The sequence below is a fragment of the Mastomys coucha genome, unplaced genomic scaffold, assembly GCF_008632895.1.
Source record: "Mastomys coucha isolate ucsf_1 unplaced genomic scaffold, UCSF_Mcou_1 pScaffold21, whole genome shotgun sequence".
Classification (NCBI taxonomy): domain Eukaryota; kingdom Metazoa; phylum Chordata; class Mammalia; order Rodentia; family Muridae; genus Mastomys; species Mastomys coucha.
In genome coordinates, this window is record NW_022196904.1 from 137,522,394 (window position 1) to 137,537,194 (window position 14,801).

At 49.2% G+C, this 14,801-nt stretch overlaps 2 protein-coding genes across 2 annotated transcripts in view; both read right to left on the reverse strand.

Moving 5' to 3' along the window:
* The window catches only part of Snx15 (sorting nexin 15), a 14,526-nt gene extending 6,729 nt beyond the window's left edge, over positions 1-7,797 (reverse strand). Inside the window, exons 1-2 of the mRNA XM_031384973.1 lie at positions 7,273-7,797; positions 2,227-2,443 (exon numbers count right to left, since the gene is read on the reverse strand). Coding sequence (XP_031240833.1) covers positions 2,227-2,443; positions 7,273-7,289 — 234 coding nt within the window. The 5' untranslated portion in view covers positions 7,290-7,797. The remainder of the gene's footprint in view (positions 1-2,226; positions 2,444-7,272) is intronic.
* A 118-nt stretch (positions 7,798-7,915) lies between these two features.
* Positions 7,916-14,523, reverse strand: Arl2 (ADP ribosylation factor like GTPase 2). The gene is made up of 5 exons (XM_031389408.1): positions 14,351-14,523; positions 11,276-11,386; positions 11,031-11,193; positions 9,535-9,615; positions 7,916-8,345 (listed from the first exon to the last, which is right to left on the reverse strand). The coding sequence occupies exons 1-5, from the start codon at positions 14,413-14,415 to the stop codon at positions 8,211-8,213; spliced, it is 555 nt and encodes a 184-aa protein (XP_031245268.1). The 5' UTR covers positions 14,416-14,523; the 3' UTR covers positions 7,916-8,210.
* Positions 14,524-14,801: the final 278 nt, after the last annotated feature.

Below are 14,801 nucleotides of genomic sequence, written 5' to 3' on the forward strand. Positions count from 1 at the left end.
CACAACCACCCGTAATGAGATCTGACGCCCTCTTCTGGTGCATCTGAAGACAGCTACAGTGGACTTACATATAATAAATTAAAAAAAAAAATTTCTAAGTCCAATTTCAGGAGATTCAATACCTCTTCTGACCTTGATCTCACCAGGCTGTACAGGCCTGTACATATACATACATACAGGCAAAATATTTACATATGTAAAATAAAAGTAAATAAATCTGGAGCAGGATCGATGGCTCTGAGGTTAAGAGCATTGGCTGCTTTCTGGAGGACAGAAGTTCTCTATTCCCAGAACCAATTTAAGGGTACACAAGGGCCTGTAATTCCAATCCATGGGGATCTACCCCCCTCTTCTGGCCTCCTTGTGTATTGCATGGCTAATGCACAGATACACAGGCAGATAAAACACCCATACATATTTTGTTTTAAAAAACAAACAAACAAAAACAGGGCTCGAGAGATGGCTCAGCGGTTAAGAGCACTGACTGCTCTTCCAAAGGTCCTGAGTTCAAATCCCAGCAACCACATGGTGGCTCACAACCACCCATAATGAGATCTGATGCTCTCTTCTGGTGTGTCAGGACACAGCTACAGTGTACTTATGTATAATAATAAATCTTTGAGCTGGAGCAAGCGGGGCCAACCAGAGTGAGCAGAGGTCCTAAAAGTCAAATTCCAACAACTACCTGTACAGCTACAGTGTGTACTTATATACATAAAATAAATAAATAAATCTTTTAAAAAAAACCCACAACTACGTTTTAAATCTTTAAGTAAATAACCAGGTGGGGTGGCACACACTTTTAATCCCTAGGGAGCCTACACTGGGGAGGCAGAGGCAAATGGATCACTGAGTTTGAGCCTGGTCTACAGCACAAGATTCCAGGACAACCAGGGCTACAGAGAAAACCAGGGCTACTATGTCTCGGAAAAGAGAAAGAAAAAAAAAAGGAAATCTACAAAATAAAAATAAAAGGATCATTCTGCTGTAGGGTGCTGTGGCAAGAGAGGGAGAGAGGCACGTCTCTAGTGGGAAGCCTTGACTTCAACCCTAGCACTGAAAAAAAGAAAAAACGATATGCATGTGTAAGTCATGTGACTAGGTCTAAAAAGCTAACAGGAAGACATAAGAAAGGGTTCTGAATGCTTTTTCATCCTTTCTACCCTCTGGCCATCTTCCTAGAGACAATTATGATATTTGTATTTTTTTGGCATGGGAAAAAGCAAGCCATTGGGTATAAGCACACTCTTGAAGTATCTAAGGTTCTGACTTAGGTTGCTTTGGGAGCGACTTTTGTTTTGCTTCCTTCTAACAGCTGACAAGTACACTAATCAAACAGTTGCCTAGTTGAAAAAACAAATTTAAGTACAAGAAAATGTATAGTCAATCTTCAGGCAGCAACCTGGTTTCTCCCGCTGGAGGCCACCATAGTTACAAGTCCTTGGGTAAAATTCTAAAAGCACTTTTTCATGCTGATGTTTCTATGAGCTCATTTTAAGTTTTATTGTTACAAACACCAATTTCAGCTCATTGGCTTCCTTTTCTGTGAAGATCAGTCTTTTTGAATTGCATGAGTTTTTAAAACCATACAAATATTATATATAAAAATATATAATATATAAATAAAAATTGTATATATCCATATATCCATGTATATATAATTTTAAAAGAGCTTTCTTTATAGTCGGTCTTGGTGCAGCCTTTAATCTCAGCACTTGGAAGGCAGACGCGGGCGGGTCTGGGTAACTTCCGGACCAGTCTGGTTTACATTGTGAGTTCACAACAGCCAGGGCTGTCTCAAAAAAAAAAAAAATTAATTAAATAAATAAATAAATAAATAAATAAATAAAACGGTGCGGGGGGCGCTTTTACTTATCAAGCAGGGAAAATTACCAAAAGTTACTCTAAGCGATTAGAGAAGGAATATTTGGGTTAATCCGTAGTTTTCTTGCTTTGAGAAATTCGTAGACAGCACCTAGACACCTTCACCAACAGGGCTGGGGTACGGGCCAGGAACAGAGCAGAGCTCCACAGACTTTAAAAACGACCCTTAGCCCCGCCCCTGGCGGTGAGGCATCGTAAGTCTCCTGCCTCAGACTCCTCTTAAAGGGGAAATCTATTTGTGTAGGCCAAACTGCGACCTCCCTGAAGCTCTTTGCCTTTAAGGTACAACACGGGTCCCAAGCTGCTTAAAAGGGTAATGTTCCCCGCTGGGTCCCACCTCACCTGAGCGGTTACTTTGTACTCTGTGTAACCCTTGGGGTGGGTTCTTGGGTCCGAGACTGTGTAGTGTCGCAGGAAGTCATCCTTCGCCTGGCGCGACATGACACCGGTGCTGGCCGCCGGCTCCTCCTCCTGCCTCCTGCACGTCGCCCCCGCTCCGTGTGTTGAGCCTACTGCCACCGCCAGGATCCGGCCTGCGCCCTTCTTCAGGCCCAGGGACCTAGTAGCAAGTGACAGAGCTGTTCTTTGCTTGGGGGCGTGGCTAAGGGAGTGTCTGACAAGTTCTAGGTCATTGGTAAAGCGGAGTTCTAGGTAGAGACTAAGGATTGGTTGTTTGGGAGAGGATTGACCAGCTGGCTTTTGATTGAGCCCACTTCCCCCTTACGTACACCCTCCTTACAGACCTCTGAAACTTCTCCTTATTTCTCCTCTTTACACTCATCCAGCCTCTTATTTATGAATTATTTTGAGCTTCGGTCTCTGCTGTGTTGACCAACTTCTGGGCTTAAAATGTCGTCCTGCCTAAACCTCCTGAATATCTGGAACTTTAGGAGCTTGGCCTAGGGCCTAACCCATGCAACTTTCATTGTGTTCAAAATGTGCCTGGTAGAGCCAGGTTAAGTTTCCTGCATCTCTGTGCGGGATTGGCTGGGGGGACTGACATTTTCTGATGCTGAAAAAGCTGGATAGTGACAGAGGCTCTGACATCACAACACTTACAGCTATTTGAAGTCCCCTTAACTGCTTCAAATTTGGGGAAGTGGGACTTTGAGATGATCTCATGTAGCCCTGGTTAACCTCAGACTCTCTATGTAGTTGAGGCTAGCCTTGAATTTCTTGATCCTTTGTTTTCCACCTCCCAAATGCTGAGATCATAGGTAAGCATCACACTTCCCTCTTGTAGCTGCATGCACCGAGTTTTCATCTATGGGAAGCGGTACTTGTCACAGTATCTTCAGTAGCAGACCAGATCAAGAGGCATGCTGGCACAACACAGGTACAGTGAAAACCCAACACCAGGTCAGGGCCACATTGGTGAGGAAGATGTATCAATGGTGTTATCACTAAACATAGATTCCAACACATTCCACCACTACCAGAAATCCCACCTACAAATGGGAAAGAATGGATAAAAGAACCATTAAAAAATCTGAGCTGTTGGCTGTGGTGGTACATCATGCTGTTAGTCCCAGCACTAGGGAGGCAGAGGCAGGTAGATCTCTGTTTTGAGGGGAAAACCAACCAACCAATAAACAAACAACAACAAGAAAATAAACCATTTGTTACGGCTTGTTTATGCTCAGCCCAGGGAGTGGAACTATTAGAAAGTTTGGCCCTGTTGAAGTAGGTGTGTGGATGTGGGCTTTGAGACCCACTTCATTCTAGTTGCCTGGAAGTCTGTCTTCCACTAGCTGCCTTCAGATGAAGATGTAGAACTCTCAGCTTCTCCTGTACCATGTCTGCCTGGATGCTGCCATGCTCCTGCCTTGATGATAATAGACTGAAGCTCTGAACCTGTAAGCCAGCCCCAATTAAATGTTGTCCTTATAGGAATTGCCTTGGGCCGGGCAGTGGTGGCACAGGCCTTTAATCCCAGCACTTGGGAGGCAGAGGCAGGCAGATTTCTGAGTTCGAGGCCAACCTGGTCTACAGAGTGAGTTCCAGGACAGCCAGGGCTATACAGAGAAACCCTGTCTTGAAAAACAAAAAACAAAACAAAACAAAAAAAGAGTTGCCTTGGTGTCTGTTCACAAGAGTAAAACCCTAACTAAGACACCATTTAGTTGGGACTGGCCGGACTGGCTTACAGATTCAGAGGTTTAGTCCATTATCATCATGGCAAGGCAGACACAGTGCTAGAGAAGTAGCTGAGAGTTCTACATCTGGACCCACAGGCAGCAAAAAGAGAGAGACACTGGGCCTGGCGTGGGCTTTTGAAACCTCAACACCTATCCCCAGTAATAGGTGCTCCAACAAGGCCACACCTTCTACTCCTTTTTAAGTATTGGCACTCCCTGGTGACTAAGCATTCAAATATATGAGCCTATAGAGGCCATTCTTGTTCAAGTCACCACAGGACTGTGGAAGTCCAAGGACTTGGTTACACACAAAGCTGTTGTCTCCTGTGAGAACTAGATGGAGGCATAGACCCCAGCCCACCCACCTCAGGCTGACCTGTGGCTGGTGGGATCTGTGAATTTGAAGGGATTTGGGGGTGTGAATGGTCCCTCTTGGCTTAGCATTTGATTGGAGACAACTGACAGGTGTTAACAGAATGAGTTCCACTAAGCCACTCATATTGGGATCAGAGGAATTGTCAAGGGGGTGGAGACAAGATCCGGTGGTTAAGAGTGCTTGCTCCTCCTCTGGAGGACCAGAGTTTAGAACCCAGCACCCATGTCTGGAAGCTCACACTGCCCGTAGCCAACACCCTCTTCTGGTTCCCACATGAACATGCACACAAATATAAATCTGAAAAGAAAAGATAATTGAAGAGGAGAGAGGTGTGCTGTGGTAGCCTTTAATCTTAGCACTTGTGAGGTAGAGGCAGACCCATCTCTGCATTCAAGGAAGCCTGGTCTACACAGAGTTCCAGGCTAGCCAAGATTAATTACCTAATGAGGTGGTGAAAAGTGTCTCAAACAAAAAACCCTGAAATACCATAAACACATTCACACACCACCAACACCACCAACAAAACAGAACCAAAGGAGAGATGCCTATGAAGGCAAAAGTTCTTGCCATCAAGCTTGACAACTAAATTTGATCTCCAGGACTCAAAATGTGAGTCCAAGATCTTCATGTTCTCTCTCTCTCTCTCTCTCTCTCTCTCTCTCTCTCTCTCTCTCTCTCTCTCTCTCTCTCTCTTGCTCGCTCTCTCTCTCTCTCTCTCTCTCTCTCTGCCCCTCTCTCTCTCTCTCTGCCTCTCTCTCTCTCTTTTGGTTTTTTGAGACAGGGTTTCTCTGTATAGCCCTGGCTGTCCTGGAACTCACTCTGTAGACCAGGCTGGCCTCGAACTCAGAAATCAGCCTGCCTCTGCCTCTCAATCCCTCTGCTGGGATTAAAGGTGTGTGTCACCATTGCCCGGCTCTTTCTCTCTTTTTTAAGTATTTATTTTATTTATATGAGTACATTGTAGCTGTCTCCAGACACACTAGAAGAAGGCATTGGATCCCATTACAGATGGTGGTGAGCCACCATGTGGTTGCTGGGAATTGAACTCAGGATCTCTGGAAAAGCAGTCAGTGCTCTTAACCTATGAGCCATGTCTCCAGCCTTTTGTTGTTGTTGTTCTTTTTGGTTTTTTGAGACAGGGTTTCTCTGTGTACCCCTGGCTGTCCTGGAACTCATTCTGTAGACAAGGCTGGCCTGGAACTCAGAAATCCACCTGCTCCTGCCTTCCAAGTGCTAGGATTAAAGGCATGCACCACCACTGTCCGGCTTAATTCTTTTTATTGGTTTGATGATAGAAGAGTAGTAGTCTAAAATGCACAAGGCCCTGAGGTTGAAGCTAAGCAGAGTAAAATTAGGATGCTACACACACACACACACAGTACCAGGGGCACTGGCACTGGGGTGACTCCATTGTATCAGTGCCTGAATGCATAAGCTCCCATTGTTTCAAATCACAATCATAGTTGACACTTACCCAATGCTCATGATACCCCTGACACCAGTTGATTCATATCTATAGCAGGGGCTGACATTATCTTTCCCCAGACAGAAGGAAGCCCAGACGAGTCAGGCAGTTCTATCAGCCAGCATTAACAAGGGCATAGCAGAGCCATGGGTGTCTCTGAGGCCTAGGTTTTATTCATGATGGGGTTGAGACCTCAGCTAGTGGAGAAAAGGCCAGCTGCTGCTGCCACCTGATAAAGCTCAAGACTTGAGACTTATCTCAACACACATACACACAGTGCAGGGGCTGGGGATAGTGCTTTTTTAAATAACAAGTCATCGTGGAAGATGGGTTTTCATTGCCCTTACTGCCATGTACCGTAAACTGAAGCCTCTTCTGGGATTTTTGACAGGAATGGATAAAGTTTGCAGAGGTTGCTCTGGATAAGGACTGACCCAAACAAGGCTGTTGGCTGGTCTCTGGTTGTATTATGACCAATTCCTCTTCCATGCTCTGGCTGCTGTCACTCCTGAGGGACTTTCCCAGGACTCTGAGACAACACTGTTCCTAGATGCCTTGGTATGCAGTTTAGTCAGCACAAAGAAAGCTGTGCTTGGAGTGGTGGTGCAAATCTGTAATCCCAGCACTGGGGACATGGAGGCAGATCATGAGTTCTAGGCCAACCTATGTTACACTGGGGAGCTTCATCTAAAGAAAGAAAAAAAAATTGAGGGAAATCAGGGAGAAAGGCGGAGGGAGGGGAGTATCTCAGAGAACTGAGCATGGTGTCATCGTTAGGGTTTTGCTGCTGTGAACAGGCACCATGACCAAGGCAACTCTTATAAGGACAATATTTAATTGAGGCTGGCTTACAGGTTCAGAGGTTCAGTCCATTATCATCAAGGTGGGAGCATGGCAGCGTCCAGACAGGCATGGTGCAGGAGGAGCTGAGAGTTCTACATCTTCATCTGAAGGCAGCTAGGTTAAGGGTATTTAAGCCCATCCCCACAGTGGCACACCTACTCCAGTAAGGCCACACCACTTAATAGTGCCATTCTCTGGACCAAGCACATACAAACTGACACACCTGAACAGGGAAGGACCTTGAAGGCCCTCGGCAGTTCCACTGGAGGGCTGGAAAGGACAGCTGGGTTCTAGAGGACTGTTTCTGTTCTGATGCCTGTCTTCCCTCCTTCCTGAGGACCCAGCTAGGCTTTGCTCTGACCTCTGTTGCTCTGGAGTTGGCATGGGTAAGACTCAAGCCCAGTGTGATATCACATTCCTTTAGGCAACTGCCCTATACCTTGGGACACAGTCCATTGGGCTTGGTGGCATTGGGACCTTGTGAGAGACTGGCAGGGCCCCAAGCCAACCCAGCCAGTTTCTGCCCTGGGCATTTCAATTTCAAGCATGGCATAATCTAGACTTACACAATAGGTATCGGCATGCAGGTCCTGGGTGGGTCAAGTTTCCCTGTGGAAGGGATGCTCAAGTCTATGGAACAAGGCAGACCCCACACTGGGCTTTGGCTGAGACAGCCCGGCTAGGCAGCTGAGGGCCCACTGTGGCCCTGCTAGTTGTAGTTATCCACGGCTGACACAGCCTGTCTTCCCACTCTGTACACCTCAATCCGTTAGTTATCTGCCTGATGTGGCCTTCCATAGCCGTGCAGGTTGCCCACTGTTCAGGTTTTCCTGGTTGCACTGGCAAGCTAGGAACTGAACTTAAACTTCATGAGCCAGGTGGGGCTGGGAGAAGTCTTGAGGTTGTTCTTTTATTTTTTTGTAATTCATACTGATAAAGGCAGGTATTCCTTGAGATAATTGGCAAGGTTTCTCAGAAACCTTTCTCTTCCTCCTTGACTTCCCTCTTTTAATGTCTCTTCCTGTAAGAAGGCTGCCTGGTCACTTGCAGATGGACCCAGCTAGCTCTGCCCTGAGCTTCCATGCTCTGCCCATTCCTTTGACAAGAGAGGACTAAACCAGTTAGTCCTCTGCTCTGCTCTGTCCCCTCTGGACTCAGCATTCCAGGTGAGTGCTAAAGTCAGTGACTCACAAATGGCTCAGCCAGGAACTGGGTGAGGAGTGCTTTATTCTCACTGCTGGACAGAGGCAAGGCAACCCCCAGGACCCTGGCAGCAGCAGGTAGTCCCTCCCAGCCCAGTCTTTCCTTTTGGCACGGCAGCTGCAGGCCACTTTGGGAGCCAGGGTGACAGCCCTCACCCAGGGGGAGCAGCAACGGGCAGTAGTAGCAGCAGCAGGTCACCGTGGGTTTGGGAGTGTTAGTCTGGCCAGCTGGTGCTCATCCCTCTGGCTGGTGTCTGATGAGGACAGGGACCTGGACAGTGAGCTGGGGACAGTGAAGCAGCTCAGTCGGCAGTAAAGACACGACTGGAAATGTCATCGAGGAGCCAGTCAATGCCAGGCAGCAGGTCCTCCCCTGTGACGGCACTGCAGCCCTGGATGCGCCAGTGGTGGCTGCGGATGGAGTCCAGCTCCAGGGCCTGGGGACAGAAAGGACCAGTGGAACCAGCAGGCCTCAGCTCCTTTCCAGTCACCCAGTAGGTGGCTTTGAAGCTACACACTAGTGCCACCATCAGTGACATAAAACCAGCTTGGGCTGCTGAGTGTATGATAGGAGCCAGGCATTTTGCAGGGACCACCGAAATAATTTCATCTCCTGCTAAGGCATCCTGATGCAGGGATGGTGTGGTTCATTTTGCCAAGGAGGGAATCCGATTCAGAGGCTCTACAACCTTCCAAATCACACAGCTGGTTAAAAGGTAACAGCGAGACTCCAAGCCAGGTGTGGAATGTAGAGTAGTACACTGGGGGGTGGGCAAGAGGGACCAAACCTGTCTTAAACAAACAAAAATGAAGATTCTAAGCCTGCTGGAGTGACAGTTAAGATGTGCCATGGCTTCATGGCCGGATCGGCATGACACACAATCCAGGCTTGTTTACCTACTTTGTGACATTGGCAGGCTACCTAACCTGTCTGCTGTACCCTCTCTCTAAGGTGACAGTGTCTCCCTAATGACATTGTTGTACAATGGTCAAGAATGAAACCTGTGAACCCACACAGGGACCACAGCAATGGGAAGACTTCCTGCAGTCTGGCCGGAGAACCCCCGGGAAATGATCTAGTTACGGGCCTGCCTTCTCCCAGACTGTGGGGCACTCTATGTTATTAATCAAAATCCAGAGCCCCCCCTAGGTCTTGCCACACCAAAGGAGCTAATAATGGCTTTTAATACCAATTATTAGCCAGGCATGGAGGTGCATGCTTGAAATTCCAGGCAAGAGGACTGCTGCTGAGGCCAGCCTGGGCTACATAGTGTATTCTAGGACAGCCTAGGCTACAGAAACTCTGTCTCAAAAATAAATAAAAAAATAAGACTGGGCCTGAGTGTAGCTCAGTTAGGAGTGCTTGCCTAGCATGCACAGCTATGGGAGCAATTGCCAGCACTGCAGAAACTGGACATGGTGGTGCACACTTGTAATCCCAAGTACTCCGGAGGTGGAGGCAGGAGGATGAGTAAGTAGTAAGGTCATCCTCAGCTTCCTAGTAAGTCTGAAGCTAGGGCTACCAAAACCCAATTTCAAAACACCAAAGACATTAAAATTAAAAATAATAAAGTACTAAAGACCCTTCAGCTTTACTTAGTGGGCCTGCACCGGGGCCTGACTCACCTCCTGAATAGCATTACAGGACAGTGCTCCAGGCAGGTCCTGCTTGTTGGCAAAGATGAGGAGGGTTGCTCCAGCCAGGCGCTGGGGAAAGAGAAGATGAGTTGGGGCTGGGGGAGGCTTAACATACAGCTCGATCCCTTCTATACAAGGCATGAGGTTGGTGGTCAGCACACAGGGTCAGGAACAGAGCTCCAGGTTGTTGGGGAGGTACAGGTGGGGGGCAGTGGACAGCGCACAATGGTCATCTCTCTCTTCTGAGCCTCAGTTTTCTCTTCCATAGTCAGTAAGAGCATTTATACCCACAATGATCCCCGGGACCTCTGTAGCTCTGGCCATGGGCAGAAAGCATAAGCATGCTGGGGTTGCCCTGGGGATTCTGGGATATAACCACCTGCCCCTCCTCCCAGTTCACAGAAGCCTTAAAATTTACTTCCAGCAGGCTGCCCCGTTGGTGTCTCTCTCTGCTTATTTCCCTTGATGTGTTTGTCTTTGGATCCTCTCCTTGTACAAAGAGAAATCTAACTTCTGGGCCTAGTCCTGCTGGGCCTTGACTCAGCCTCTGACAACAGTGACCTCTTCAGACCTGTTCAATACTCCCCGAGGGGCTGAAGTCACACCAATGGCATGTGTGTCTGTGTCTCTGTGAGCCTACAGTCCCACGCATCCCTGTGGTTTCCACACAGCCACTAGCAACTCCCTCTTACTCTCTCAAAAAGAGCCCTGGCCTTCAACTAACTGAAATGTGGCAACATGATCCAAGCTCTGGGAAAACAGAGCACATTAATGGAGAAATGGCAGTATCCAAAGAAAACTAGTAGCTTAAGATAATGGTAATTTCTGAGCATGGCTAACTAATCCTAGCATGCAGGAGGCTAAGGCAGGAGAGAGAGTTTGGAGCAGCTGGACTACATAGGGAGACCTGATCTCAAACACCTACCCTAACCCTGCTGCCAAACAAACCCAAAACAACAAACAAAAAACCTGCCAAGATAAATAAGCAGCCAATAATGAAGGAGTGTGGTGGTATACATCTGGAATGATGTATGGCACACACATCACTTGGCAAGTGGATCAGGAGTTCAAGGACAGTGTCAGCCAGTTGAGGCCAGCCCGAGATACAGAGTAAAACTCTGTTGTCAACAAAAGAAGTCTTTTGGTCCAGACAACAAATGGCAAGATTAGCCTAGTTAGTACTTAAAGAATGTGGAAGTTATGGCTCAGAGGTTATGTGTCTTCCTGAAACCACACAAGGTTCGGATCCTGTGCAAGCTTCACTGCCTCCCTGAGCTTGGTGGTGCCCTAGTCCTGAGGCAGCTCCTGTAGCAAGGGGACTGACTGAGACTCAGGGCAGTGAATCAGTAAAGGCAGAGATGTGCATCCAGGTCTCAGCCCAGGGCCCAGTGAGTGAATCGACCCCTCCCTCCCCAAGTGTCTCAGTAAATCATGGCACTGTGGCAGGTGTCTGGCCTGGCTGCAGGTGGAAGCCTGGGGCACACCTCTTCCACCAGAAGGCTCTGCAGCTCTCGCTGACAGTCCTGCATGCGCTGGCGGTCAGCACTGTCCACCACCCAGATGAGGCCATCCGTGCTCTCAAAGTAGTTCCTCCAGTAGGAGCGCAGGGACTTCTGGCCACCCACATCCCAGATGTTCAGCTTGAATCTGGAAGGAAGGGGCAAAGAAGGTCAGGCTCCTGCCCTCCCAGCCTCCCCCCAGCCCAATGGCCCTCGGTGACCCCACTCACCCGCGGTGCTCTAGGGTCTTGATGTTGAAGCCCAGTGTTGGGGAGATGGTGTCCACATCCTCCCCATTGAATTTCTTGAGGATGGTTGTCTTGCCAGCATTGTCCAAGCCACTGGGGCACAAAGGCTAAGGAGAAGTCCCTGGGCTCTGCTGGACAACATGTCATCACACTGCCACCTGAGGACTAGTATTTTCCAACTGTATGTTGAAGCAAGTTGAGCACATGCCTGACTTGTAAGTAATTGGCTTGAGATAAATGTGGAAGTATGAAAATGGAATTCTATCATGCTGGCCAACTCAAGGTAACTTAATTTATACGTCAAATAGAGTGCCTCTTAAAGGCCAGGCCCCCTCAGCTGTTAGTGGACAAAGTCACCACTGCTATGAAACTTTAAACACTAGCAAAAGACTAAATAATGGGGCTGGAGAGACGGCTCAGCAGGAAAGAGCGCATGCTGCTCTTATAGAAGACCTGGGTTCAGTTTCCAGCACCCACATGGTGGTTCACAATCAAATGCTGACCTCTATGGGCACCAGCCACTCCACACAGTGTACAGACATACATACAAAGTTCTCACACGCATAAGTAAGCATTAAAAAAAATAGAGACTAAATAAAGCAGAAGACAAAGTGGGTACTTGAAACCAGTGAAGGACATTCCTGAAAGAATGGCTTTCAGGTTAGGTACCAGATAAGGCTCTGTGGAGTCTTGAGGCCCAAAACAGATGGGCCCAGTCTTTTGAAGGATCAAGTAAAGTGCAAGTCTCTAGAGGTGGCAACCACCTTCATCTATCTCTGGAATGATCCACAGCCTCTGTTGCAGAGAACAAACCAACAGGTGAGCTCAACAGCGGGTGAGAACACGGGGCAGCCAATGCCTGAACTGAGTGAGGAGGGACAGGCTCTGCCTTTAGGACCTCTCTTCCTGCTCAGGTGACCCTGGCCCCGGGACTCCCCACCTTTGAGAGGCTCGGGTGAGTACCTCTCACCTTAGAAAGCCGGCTGACTATCCTGTCAATCCAACACCATCCACTCTTCCATGCCTCCTCCTCTGAACACCAGACAATCTCCAACCTCTCATCCTGCATCAGAACCTGTCTCAACCCACTCCCCCATCATCTGCTGAGTCAGCCACAGCTTCCTCTGTGGTGCAGCCTGGGAACAGGTGTTTACACTCAGCTGCACCAACCTCCATCTTATTGCTTGTACTGTTTTTTGTTTTTTGCCTGGAACTCTATGTAAAGCAAACTGGCCTCAAACTTGTGGAGGTTCTCCAGCCTCTGCCGCCTGAGTGCCAGAGTTACAGGCATGGAACACCGTGTTGGACCTTTCCTGGATTTTGTTTGTTTGTTGAGACAAGGTCTTGGTAGACTTGGCTGGCCTGGAACTTATTCTGTAGACCAGGCTGCACTTAAGCCCGTAGATTCACCTGCCTCTGCCTTCCATACACTGGATATTCGATACCATGCTTGTTTTTTGTTTGTTCAGAATATTTTGAGTTTCTGCCTGCATGCCCACTGAATCAAGACAAGGACATGAGGATCCCAGGACTGAAGTTACACAACGCTGTGAGGTACCAAGTGGGTACTGGGCACTGAACCTCTGCTCTCTGGCTCATAACCACTGCACCATCTTTGCTTAGCCTCTTGCTTTCTGTAGGTCTACTGTTATCAGACTGGCTTCTGATGCTTCCCGAAGCCTCATAGGTCTCCAGGTAGGTCTCCAAAGATGACCTTGCTGCTCTCTGCTGGTCAGGCGGCCATCTTCTGCTCCATTCCAGCACTGCTACTCTTTCCTTGGTCCTCTCCAAGATCCCATCTCTATGCGCCTCATCTGACTTCACACAAGTGTCTACACCTGTTTCAGCACTCCCCAGCTGGGCCATCCCATAATCATTTCTAGGCTGATGGCTGCTACCTACCTGCCCAAACAGTTAGGGTTGGTGTCTTCCCAGAGACATGCTTCTCTCATCTTGGCAAGTGGCTCCTTGTCCTTCTGAGTACTCTGGCCAGAAACCAGTTCATGCTTGGCTTTATCTCCCTCATAACTCTCCTCCCATCCAGCAGCAAGTCCTATGAGCACCACAGTCATAAAATACTCTTCTACTTCCACCCTGGTCTAAGCCACCATCCTGTGCTCTTTCATAGTCCAGTTGCCTAAATGGTCCCAGGCTGTGGGCTCTTCCTCTCCCCAGCCCTTTGCTCATCCATTTTTTCTTGAACATGCCCGTCTTATCCTCCCCCAGGGCCTTCACCCTTCAGGTCCTCTGCTTAAGGTTTCTCAGGTATCCCTACCTCCTTTAAGTCTTCGTCCAACAGTTACTATCGTGCCGTGGTCTTTGACCATTTGTTGACTCTGTTCTTCTCTACCCACACTACACACTTTATTTGCTTTACCACTTCCCTTCCCCCTTTCATCACAGAATATCCGAAATGACGGCTTTTTCGTTTCCCAGCTTTACTGCATAGAGGTCATCTAGTGAGTGTCTCAGAATTGTTTACAACAGGCGCGAGTAGTAAAGTTCTAAGTGCACATTAATTTTCCTTTTCTCCCTCTGCTACTTTGTGGATCGCGGATGCCTAGGTGGCCTGGCACAGTGCAAAATGGGTGATGCAGGTACAATGAAAGGTCCGTGTTGGCCCTAAGTGACAGCTAGACTTGTGGCCAACCGAGTCCACGCCTACCCGCAGGGGCCCAGGCGGTCCTCTAGACCCTGGGATTCCCACCCTAAGGGAACCGCCAAGGCCTACACCCGTGGATGAAGGGGAGGGGGTCACGCTCGGGCCAGCCCAAGGGAGCGTGACGTCCGAGTCACCACCACTGCGCCGCGCCTCGCAGTGATACTGGAGTCCCGGTCTAGGCCCGGCCTTGAGACCACCGGGGCTGCCTTTTGCACGTCACCCCCCGCCCCGCAGAGTGGTACGGCTCGCCCGAGCCCCGCGCCGGGCAGTGGTAGCGCCGCGTGCGTGACGCACCACCGGCAATGGGTCCCCACGGCGGCCGCGCCCCCACGCCCGGCTCCGCCCACCCGGCGGGCCGCGCTACCCACGCGACCGCTCTAGCTCTCGGAGGATACAGCATGAGCAGCCGCAGCTCTCGCTCTTTTTGCTTCATCTTCTTCAGAATGGTCAGAAGCCCCATGATCCCGGAGCCCCCTCCCGGCCGCCGTTTCTTCTAGTCCCGGGACCCTGCTCCCGCTTCCTATTGGCCAGCCTGGTGCTCGGTTCCGCCTTCGTCGTCACGTGACCACAGGAGTGCGGGGCGTCGCCCCCTAGAGGCGCGGCGGGGAACTTGAGGCCTGCTGCGTTAACCCTTGTCGGGAAAGCCGAAGGGTGGCGGTCGAGGGGGAAGTCCCTAAGCCTTCCGACTCCGAGGCCTCGGTCGCTACCAGAAACTGACTTTCTCGAACTGTATCTCGTTTGGGTAGGGAGTACCCGCGAAGAGATTCTGAGCCAGGAGTCCGAACCTAGTTCACAAAGAGCTGACGAATCATCCGGGGACCGTAATGCGGTTCCCACAAGTGCATC